This window comes from Xyrauchen texanus, chromosome 22, assembly GCF_025860055.1.
Source record: "Xyrauchen texanus isolate HMW12.3.18 chromosome 22, RBS_HiC_50CHRs, whole genome shotgun sequence".
Taxonomy (NCBI): Eukaryota; Metazoa; Chordata; class Actinopteri; order Cypriniformes; family Catostomidae; genus Xyrauchen; species Xyrauchen texanus.
The window spans coordinates 31,509,366-31,521,105 of record NC_068297.1 but is presented as its reverse complement, the minus strand read 5'-3'; the positions used below and the strand labels follow the sequence as shown (position 1 = coordinate 31,521,105).

Below are 11,740 nucleotides of genomic sequence, written 5' to 3'. Positions count from 1 at the left end.
TGCTGAAGATAGTGTATATGTGGCTGAACATGTTAGAGCTTCGAAGGGAGGATTAGGAAAGGATGGAAAGATATGGGCAGCAGAGGCAGCGTCGTGCTGGAGTCTGCTCCATATGGGAATGAGTGAGGCTGAGTGAAGGCAGTTGAAATAAAGGGGTTAGATGACAAAAGATGTATCAGGCAAAGGCAGATATGCTTAGATCTTCTCCTGAGCAAGAAGGTAGAAGAGAGTAATTTGAATGAGAAAAATATTGGAGAGGCACTGCCGTGGAAGGCAACCTTTGGTTGAAAGAGGGCTTGCAAGGGCCATCTGAGGAGGTATGTGGGGATTGGAAATGGCAATATTTTGGTAGAATGCCGTGGAACGAGCATCAAGAGGAAAGGAAGGGGGATTTTGGAGTTGATTAGAGGAAAGGGGAAACTAAGAGGATAAGGTAACCTGTGGGGGAGGAGATTTACAATGCAGTGGGGCATCAGCTGATTGGAGGGGAGGTTTAGCATGAGCTGTTGTTGTTTGTTGTTGGCTGTGGAGGCCCAAGCTGAGCAGTGAATTGAAGATTTAGCTGGTATTTGAAGAGATTCTGGAGTAACGCCGAGTGGTTGTATTACAGAGCTGTCACATTTAGGAGAGGTAGGCGAGCTACAGTTTATATATCACTTGAACGTGTTTGATTAATGGGATTATATGAACAATCTCCTCCTGAACTTGCATTAGGAACTTCAATTATTAAAACAAAACTTATGTATCTTTAATTATACATTTTCATATGAACAACCAGTCAGTAACTGCAATGCTTGATTTAATAGAGACACATGTCATCCTTAAATAAACAGTACATTTCCAGAGACAGTTTAGACTGTTTTGTAGCCTAATGTTGTACTTCAGGTGTGTGAGACTTCAACAGTTCTTATTTAATTTAGAGTTGGACATTCATAACTTGCACATCAGTATAAGATTACTTGTATACTGGAAGCGCTTTATGTTTCACACTGCTCATTAGAATGGTTCTTTCGGGATCGGACTATACTGGAAGCACCATATGTTTTGCGCTGTTGATTCAAAAGAACCGGCTCCTTTGAATAATTATTTCGGAAATTTAACTGTACCAGAAGCGCATATGTTTCACGATGTAAAAAGAGCCAGCTCTAGACTGCAGAGATGCGCTGCTGGAAACACTGTCAGAGTATTTGAGGACAGTGTACCAGCCACATTGTTGGAAAATTGCATGCTGGAGAACAGTTAACGGAACCGAAAGTCACGAAGATCATACGATTCTGGTATTTTTTAAAGAATGTTCTAAACAATAACCGGTTCTTGGTTTCCAACCCTATATCTGGCAAACATTTGCATGTGAAAATAATGAGTGGAAAATGTGTGCCTTGTTTGCCAAATCTCAACATTTTTGTAAGGGTGGGGAAAGAGCCCTGCAGAGCATGTATGCCAACAAGTGTATATATATAAATTATTAACCTTTAAAAGAAAATTTTACTCGCTTTTATGTCCACACAGTGGACATTTCCACTTCGACACAGTTGTAATGCGTTGAATGATCCATATAATATAATTTCGCCACATTCACTTTATTTTCGTTAAATGGGAAACAATCCCTTAGACTTACAATTGAAGGAGGGACCTGAGCCATATCTAAGGTCTTTGGGGGTGGGCTCTTTTAACTTGGACCAGAATTCAACCACCTCAAATACCAATGCAACCACCTAGCAATGCCCTAGCAATCGCATAGCTAAAAACTATCCAGAAGACTTCTTCAACCATATAGCATTGCCATGGCAACCACCCAAACACGCTAGAGTTTTGCTGGTGAGATTAGCATGTGCATACACCATTCACAATCTCTTAAGAAAATGAAAAAAAATCTATTTATTTTTTTCTCCTGTTCTATCCATGCTTTTCTATCTTCAGGACACACATAAAACAATACACACTTCCTTCCCCACATACATATACAAAAGACCTAAAGCAGATACACACACAGATATAGACAAACAGACAGGCATGCAGCACATGCTAAGCAAATCTGTTTGATGTCTGGAGTAGAATAAAAAAAGAGACCCCTTCTCACATGAAGAATTCATGCAGTTAGGGGCATATGTGTGTGTGTGTGTAAGGGTGAGTAAGAAAGAGAGAGAGAGAGAGAGAGAGAGAGAGAGAGAGAGAGAATGCTTGCAAAGCTTTGATTCCTTTTCTGGCCGTGGGAGTGGAAGGGGCTGGGTTGTGGAAAGAAAGAGAGAGAGACAGAGGGAGAGAGGAAGCGTGCATGTGTTTGTATGAGTGTGTTTGTGTGCAGGGTAGCTACCGGCGCTCCTTCGGCAGCGAGAGCCAAATCCAAACCGCTAGATTTCAGCCCCTCTCCTCCGTGAGAAAGACAAAAAGAGGGAAAGAGGACAAAATGGGCCAGGATGCATGACAGAAGAGGTGGACTAACTCAAAGAGATTCTTCCTGGGAGAGAGAGTTAAGAAAGATGGCAGAGAGAAGAACTTGTATGGTTTAATGCACACTGGACAGTGAATGAGAAATTAAATGACATGAGTATCAGGAATGAAGATGGAATGACTTCAAACTCCCATAGGCTGTTTTTTCGAGTGGACATGATCTATGAACTGCAGACTTTGAGATGTTTATGCATTGAGAATGGGCTGTGACCACAGGAGAGGGGCTTACTTTTCACATCCGTACCTTTGCGATTACTTTTTAAAGAGTTTGTTTTTGTATCTTTCCTTCTTGACGGCAAAATGTGGATATGGACAAATGGACAGAAGCGTTTACTTGCATCTCATCAGCCTTGATTTGGCTATAAATTGTGATTACATTAGATGATGGATTGGAAAGAAGTGTAAGTACTTTGAAGGCATTTTTATGTTCTGTGTGTGCAGTGGGTGGGTTTAAAGGGGGGAGGTGACCCATGCTTACTTTCTTAATCTTACTGCAGATGTCAGTTGCAACATAACCGTCTTAATGCTAAAAATTCTTGCTCTGTCCCCTGAGCTCACCTGCCAAATCTACAAAGGCAGCTGTCTTATTGTTTATACATACTTGGGATATGGATTGCTCCTTGACTGTGGAACTTGTCAAAGCATGTATGTTTAGTTTAGTGTGTGTGCATTTGTGTTGCGGAGATGTATGTTTAGGGGAGTGTGTTTGTGTTGCAGGGAGTTTAAGCAGGTTGATAAGTAACAGAAAGTGCAAGCACACTTACTGTATATGTTCTTTATGGCTGCTGTCCATTCATGAACTGAGCCAGGTTGTTTCTGTGTGTGAGAGAGAGAGAGAGAGAGAGAGAGAGAGAGAGAGAGAGAGAGAGAGAGATAATGAGATAGGGGGGAAAGAGAGCATGTGTGCTTCAACAAGCAATTAATTTGAGCATTAGTGTACATGTGTGCGTGCTGGGCATGTTTGAGCTGTTATTGTGTATTCATGGAGTGCTTTTGTTACTGTACAAGCATTTAATCTCAAACCAGCTTTTTGGTTACATTTATTTGGGTGTTCCACCTTGATAAAATAAATGTGTTTGTGTAGTTATTGAAGAAACATTCATGCTTTACTCATGCACTGCAAAATGTCCTGTTCTTTGCCAGTGTCTTTATCTTATTTCCAGTAAAAAATATCTAAACACCTAAAACAAAACAAAAACAAAAAAATCCTAACAAGCAAAGTGGCAAGAAATTAAAGCTTTTTTTCCCCAGAGAATACAAGTGCATTTAGTCTTTTGCCACTAACAGATTTTATTTATTCACTGTTTTAAGCTCACTATTTTATGTATTCTTAAAAAAATCGAATCTTTTTCCTCTCAATAAATGAATAATGTATTATTTTTAAGAAATATTTAATATATGTTTTTATTATTTATTTTCAAACAACTGTCTTTTATGTGACTTAACATATTGATATTGAGTATTTTTTATGTTTTTTATTGTTTAGTAAATTTTTCACTAGAAAAACGTTGTTCTGCAGAATCTCACAATTATTTTATTTTGAATTTTATTTTTGCCTTTTTTGCCCTCAATAAATTAATATATATATATATATATATATATATATATATATATATATACATATATATATATACACACACACACACACACACACACACACACAGACACACACACTCATGCACATACACACACGCACACACAAACTCCAGTTCTGTCTGTCGCTTTATTTAATTTTTTCTCATTCTCTGTCTCTCACACACTGCTTTCTTAGTGCAGAGCTCGCACTTTTCCTCGATCTCCTCCTATTTGTGCACACACACACACACACACACACACACACACACACACACACACACACACACATACACATACACACACTTGAATCCTTTAGAGGGCTGTCAATTCCCTGGGGAGGGGCTTCTACTGTATTCCTCCTGGATATTATAATTATTTAATCAGCGAGCTGCATGTTCTGAGATTATACTCTTGGGTTTGATGCTGGGTGCTGTACGGACTGAGAGAGAGAGACAAGGCGAGGGATAGGGTTGAGAAATGGGGATAGAGAAAAGAAGGGTGGGGTTTTCACTTTTAGAGGTATGGAATGATGCAGAGAGGAGTAGAGAAAGAAAGGGTGTACTGACAGACAAACCTTGACACACACTATGCATGATCGAAGGCAGTGGCGAAACTTGGATCTTGTGCAAAGGAACTGTCGTGCTCCCTCCTTGGGGGGCCTTGGACGTTTTTCATCACCCCTTGGACCCAGTGTCATTTTTATGGTTTCTTTGTGTCGACCGTTGGGGGCCCCCTCTCACACCTTGCCCTAGGGCGGCTGCCCACCCTGCCCTCCCTCTAGTTACACCCCTGACCAAAAGGCTACTGGCAATGAGATTGCTCACCTTGGGAAAGAAGAGATAGACAGACATTTACGGTCAAAATTACACTCAACAAACCTCAGCTCTGACTTTGTGTCTTCTTTGCTGAAACATTTGTGTGAGTTGGAGGTATCTTGGCTTAACCAGAAAGACTTCCTTGCTCAACCAGCATGGGTGTGCAAATCCATCAAGACCAGAACCAAACTACAATTAACCAGCATAAACCAGCCCTGACCAACATAGAGATAAATACTGGCATAAGCTGGTCTTTTCAGCATTGTTTCTTCCAGATATTTCCACCTTGTAAATTTCATTTGATTTGATCTCATCACAAGAGATTACTAGCACAGAATTTCTCGTAACACCTTATTTAATTATTACAAATCCACAACTGAAAAAGCCAGATGTTGTGTTCTCAAATGAGGTCTCCAACATCTGAATTGCTTCTCCAATAGACAACAATGAGATTAAATGGAGAGCCAATGTGGAAGACTCCTACTATTTTTTACTCACCTACTGTGAGTAAAAAAAGAAAAGGTAATCTCACATTCATCTTTATTAGAGTTTGTCGAAGAGATTTCGACTATATCACAAACTGTGCTCAGATTTGCCAAGATTCCAAAGTCTGCAATCAAAAGTCCGAAATTTCAATGTAAACTAACGTTTCTTCCAAGACCACATTGTTTGTGCCATGCGATACACATACATTTTCTAACTCTACACTCATACTCTATGCCAACAGTTGTCTCTTGTGATTTATCCTTAAGAATTAATGAGAAACATCTGAAATTAAGTTGATAGTAATTTGAAAGTCTCCAGAGGTATGAAACAGCAACCTCTGAGCAAAAGAGTTTTCTTCAGGGATCACATCATATGGTCATGTTACCTAGGTATATGCAATTCTTTTTACAATTTTGCTTTAAAATGTGTGCAATACATGAAATAACACAGACAGAGTTTGGCAATTATGCTACAGATCATATGTGCTGTTATAATGTGTGCTCTCAGCAGTTAAGTATTGTTCCAAGTGTGATTTCTAGAGTACTTCTCTCTTGATCATTGTTGCATAAAGTGTAATTATAATCAGTTACACTTAAAGACAGCTGCAGTCTGTCCTTCTTTTCTTTGTTAGCACTACACTGTTAAACTTCAGCCCAAGAGAACAGCTTTAATGTACCTCTTAATGTGAGTTAAGCCCCCAAATGTCACTTGAGAGCATTTTGGTTGTTCTCGCTCTCTCTCCTCTTTTTCCACTCCTGGCGCTCATTTGTTCCTCTCATGCTGTTCCTTTCCTCATAGGTTAATTCAAAGTTCAGTCTGAGGTTATTGATATGGCTTGCTATGACAGAGGCTGTTACTTGGGTTAAGGTCTTGACACAGCCATTACCACCACTCCATCTGGCTGGAGTCCTGTAGCGACATCTCACGTGGATTTTCAGATTAATTTCAGGGCTGTAGCTGGGTCACTGTTCAGCTATATGTAGATGGGTCATTGTTAAGACAGACTTAGCAAATGGCTAATGTGAAGACTAACTATGGGGCTGATCCCATTAACCACAGTTTCACGTTTTTAGAGGACATTTTTCTAGGGTTTCTGAGCACAGAGCCTATTTAGATGGGAAATAGAGAGGGGAAGACTGCCTGTGGAGAAAAAGTGTATGAGGGAGCCCGGCTGTTTACTTTGGCAATGCAATAGGGGGCTTTTGACCTTTTCAGTTTTGATTTTAGTGTTCAGTTTTAAATGTCAAGCTATACCATTAAATCAATCAGCCAAAATTTCAGAAAGACTTTCGTGTGTACACCCCTCGGCCTGAATGAAAAGATTATTCACAAAATTTGCAGTGCTCTTTCTCTGAAATTGCTTTAAAGAAATAAAGAGTTTTGTCTTTTAATGGAACTGCCTTTGAGTGACTGAATTTGGAAGGTTTTGGTTGACTGCTTTGTAAAATTTTTGTTTGTAATGAAAAAAAAAAAGAAAAGAACAAAAAGACAGAGATGTATGTAATAATTAAACCGTTTTTTTTTTGGTTACTGTAATTTAATTGTAATGTTTTTGTCACACTCAATATTGTGAGTATTTGAGAATTGTATTTGGTCCTAATCGGTGTTTGATTTTTTTCTGTTGTCTCAGGGCTGCTCAGAAGCTGAATCTGTCATCCAAAAGGAAGAAGCAGCAGCCACCACTTGCATACCCCCAGGAACCATCCATCTACCCCACTAACTTTAGTGCTGTTCTCCAGTTCTCCCCTCCACCTGCTCCACCATGTCTACTCAGGGCGGGGTCAAAGGCCAAGGAGAACCCTGGCATGGGCAAGGTCAGACAGACTTGTTTTAAAGTATATACTATTTAAACATCCTTAAAACAATATGAATTTACTTTAGAAGCAAAATTGAGTAAGATTGTTACTTTTTTTTCTGGAAATCAAGTGTTAAAATCATATACAATTCTGCTTCTCAAGAAAATTATCTTGTTTTAAGGATTTCTTGAGGATCATAATTTTTTTTAATACAAATACACACTATACATACATATATATATTGTATGTATTTATCATTTATCATATTTTTTCTGTTGGGCTGGTCTCATATCCAAAACACAGCATATGCTGGTCTGTTCTTTAGGGATATGTACTAAAATATCTTGAATATGCACTGCAGTCATCCAATGAACAAACTTTGCATTCGAAACAGAATGCTCACTATCCATTATCCAGCAGGACTGGAAAGCGACTGGTTATGTTGCTTTTGTTGAACAGATTGTGTGCTTGGGATCTTGGATTGGGATCCAAGCCAAGAGTAGCGAGTTGTTCGGGTTCCACACGCCCCTCCTCACTATCCAGAGGGTTTAGTGTAAGACTTTAGCACCATATTACAGCATAAATATAGAGAGATGGAGAGGATTTGTTCCCGAATAGATGCCACCTGCTTGGAGAGATGATTTTAGAACATCATGCCAAAACCTCTAGTCTGCTGAAATTATTGATAAGTGCCCATTGAGGATGAACTCATTACAACCCAACCCATTCACTAATGAGCTTCCACTTCCTACTACTGCATACATGCATCTGATTTTGTTGAATGGACTCCAATTGTTGGCAGCTTTTGTCGTAACTATAAAAAGCTACAGGCGGTAGAATAATGGCCCAGCCATCAGTGTAACTATTATGTTTTGCACAATGACAGCAGTAACATGTCCAGAAGGAAGCCCCTACTTAGGACAGGTGTTTTAATATTCTGTAGAGATTTTTTGCCTATAATAGCATTGGTCTAAATGTGTGGAATGTGTTGCTTATAATTGGACCATAAGGCCCTTTCACATGATTGAGGTGTCAGCGTTTCCCAAACATTTCTCTCTGTTTTGTTAATTTAGCTCACAAGCTAACAGTTAACCTAGCTTTGGTTAGCATGAGGGACACTATAACCATTGCTTTTAAAGCAGATTATAATTTAAAAGTTCCTTTACTCAAGGTTTACAAGTATTCCACATTTTTGCATCCTGCTAGCCTGGCATAGTGCTAAATGATAAGCCTGCTATCTTAGCATATCACCCACCAATTACTAGGCTAGCTTAACATGATGCTAACTCAAAAAACAGAAATGGTGTTTTATGTAGAACGAGATCAGGAAAAGTCCCTAAGTTTTTGAACAGGCTTTAAGAAACTGCTCTCTCTTGGAGTCCTGGGGTCACTCAGAGTGAAAAGAAATTTCAACTTTGACCCTTTGCCTTGACTTTTCAAAGTGCAACCACAGATTACTGGACATTTGCTGATTCCTGACATATCAACACATGAGTGATGTCAATGCAAACATCAAAACAAGATGGAAGAGAGGCTGATCTGGCACTTTTCTTGACACGGACTCGTACAACACATCTTCAAAGACATGTCTTGATTGTCAGAGAATAATCATCAATAGATATTTGATTATGAATTAATAAATAGTAATAGTGAAAAAAAAAGTAAATAGTCAAATTAAAAAAAACTTCTTGATTGATGCTATCTGCAACACATCATATGGAGGTCTAAACTGCATATAATGCTTGTGTTGTTGAGAGGTGTTTTGAAGTCCTGACACAGGTCATCTGAAAGGGACATTAGTGTGTCACAGTGAGACAGCGTGCCATATCATTTTGGTAGGTTCTGCCAAGACAGTATAGAGTTACTACAGCATAAAATGTCTTCATCTCAGAATCAGTGTACAGCATCATAAAAGACATATTTTCAGACAGCAAGTTAATTGCTGTTTGGATTGACTCAGAAACTTGTGGGTCTCCATTTCCAGCCTAGAGCACATGCGGTGTGAAAACCAACAGCTCAAACCTGTCCTCTCATATCAAATGGCCAACAAATGTAAAACCCAACAGTTTAATCCAAGCCCACATTTCTGTGGTGTCTGGGTGGCTGACCCTTTTCCGGGGCCAGTCATACATTCGTTCACCACGTGCACATGTGCATCAGCGTAAACGGCCTTTGCGAAGCAGTGAGGGGGAGTTCACGCCAGGCAGACACTTTGGCGGAGGCATGCCGCTCGGCCCAGGGTGCCATGAAAAGATCAGTAGTGCAGATATTGTTTCTTTTTGCTGGAGCCCAAGTGCTGTAATTATATCTCCACTACAAATCATCCGTGGAATACTGTGGGTTTGTGCAGATATGAACGTAAGATTGAGGGCATGAGAGCTGTTCCCTTGCAGTATTGTTTGTTTTATTGTGCTGTGTTTGCTACAAAAGGTCTTATCGATTCACCGTTACACAATCGTGACAATGTGCAGTATTAATATAGGCAGTCGATTTGTTAATGGCTGGTTTTGTTAGTTCACTGTGTGTGGTCTGTGATAATGATACGATAAAGGCTGCTTTGAAGGAAAGTTCCCTTCCCATTTTCAGCTGCATTTGTTTGGTTTTAAATGAGTAACAGCCAATATTTCTTTGTTAAAACTTATATCCATCACTCTAGATGGATGAGAACTAAGTTGTAGCATTATGACAAAAAAATCTTAATATTTTAAGAATAATTTCAATAAATTCATAAGGCAAGGAATATCAAAGTGGTGTGGTGGACAACAGCAAAGTGGAGCATCTGGTTCTTTAGATACAGTAAACACCACTAACCATTGTGTGAGCTCTCTGTTCATGAATCACGTGTGAATTATTACAGTAGTTTTCATCCTGTGGGCACCTTTCAAGGGAGGCACAAGATGCTTACACTATGTACTATTGTGTTTATATGTTTTGTTCTCCTAAGTTAGTAGTTAAAGTCACCTAAAGTGGGACTGCATTTCTTTTCTTTTCATTCCACCATTTTCTGCACCAGGTCAAAGTGATGATGCGGATCTGTCCATCTATGGGGGTTCTAGATTCATCTGAGTCCCTGTCCTTCTTGAAGGTGGACACTCGTAAGAAACAGCTGACCCTCTATGATCCCTCCCTCAACACACAGCCCACCTCAGTGCAAAGACGTGCAGTGCTGCCTGCCCCAAAGATGTTTGCTTTTGACTCAGTTTTTTCCCAAGATGCCTCTCAAGTAAGATCCTTTGTGCAAATATAAGCCATTTTCTTGACTTGTTTTGAGTGAAGTTTCTTTTTGTTGTGAGTTGAGGAAATTTTTTTCAAGGATGGGTTAGACTAGGCATTATAGCAAAAAATGAATAAATACAATTAAATCAATATCAATATTCAGGTAATTGCTCTGAACAACATGATCACGTGGGAGGTCAGCATATTGATTCCAATACTTCCTGTACCCTAGGATCGGCCACATTATGCCAACTCATTAACAAGCTGCATCTCCTATCAGACATGTTTGCATATACTTCAGTGTGTTTACCTTGCCCTGTGGCATGAACAGATTTACATCACATCAGCAGCATGGGATATCACAGTTCAGATACCGCATTGAAACCAGAATGCTTGCATAATCAGTGACGATTGTAATTTGGAGGTTGCATCTCACATAAAATTTTTGCTCCACTGATGGTTAGGTTTAGGTTTGGGATATGGTCTCACACACAGACACACACACACACACACACACACACATCACAGCCCTAAGAGCGGGTCCATATAAAGTGCACAAAAACATTCTTAGCAGGGCAAGGAGCTTAATGCTAAAATCCCTGTTTTGAGACAGCACCGTTCTTCATAGTATGAGCTCAACAGCTGTTTCTTTTAAGTATAGAAAATAGTTGGAATTCCAGAATCACATATCTAGCAGCTCATTCACAGTTCATTATCTGTGCTCCAAAGCTGAAATGGTTTACATATTAAGATAAGTGGCTATCAAATGGACAGACAAATAAAGAGGAGGAACTTTAGGATAAACATCCTTGACCATGATCAAGTGCAAGATTTAGATGTCACTCAGAGAAAAATATGGTTGTCATCTTAATGTATTTTTATAAAGAAACAAAAATAAAGCCAGAACCAATTAGCTCTCTGTGTACTTAAACTGTTTAAGGCATCAAAGGTGCACTCCTAACTAGGGGTGTACTGTAACGGTTTATCATGGCACGATACATCGCGGTTCATAAATGTGATGATGCACATAATGGAGATGGGACAGTTATTTATATTAGTGTCTGTTCTGTCCAATATGTAAGTTTGTGAGTTTCATGAAAATCATGAGATCAATGAATCGTTACACCATAAATTCACCCATGATTGCGGATTAATAAAAAATCAAAATTTAATGGCAAATTCGCCACTGATAATTTTTTCATGCAAATGAGTTTTGCGGCAAACTTGAAGATAATGAGCGGCAAAGTTGTGGCAAGTTTACAGCTAGTTTGCCGGAACTCTAGATTTCATTCAATACCAAAAAAACATCAATAAAAATAGTTCAATCTAATTAGTCATTTTTTGTTTTACCCATTTTTTTGTGTGCAATCCATCGTAATGATTAATGGATTGTTTTGTAAT

At 39.1% G+C, this 11,740-nt stretch overlaps 1 protein-coding gene across 1 annotated transcript in view; it reads left to right on the top strand.

Moving 5' to 3' along the window:
- Positions 1–2,426: 2,426 nt before the first annotated feature.
- kif26ab (kinesin family member 26Ab) overlaps positions 2,427–11,740 on the top strand; it is a 31,234-nt gene continuing 21,920 nt past the window's right edge. The window contains exons 1-3 of the mRNA XM_052154315.1: positions 2,427–2,852; positions 6,958–7,141; positions 10,137–10,346. Coding sequence (XP_052010275.1) covers positions 2,833–2,852; positions 6,958–7,141; positions 10,137–10,346 — 414 coding nt within the window. The 5' untranslated portion in view covers positions 2,427–2,832. The remainder of the gene's footprint in view (positions 2,853–6,957; positions 7,142–10,136; positions 10,347–11,740) is intronic.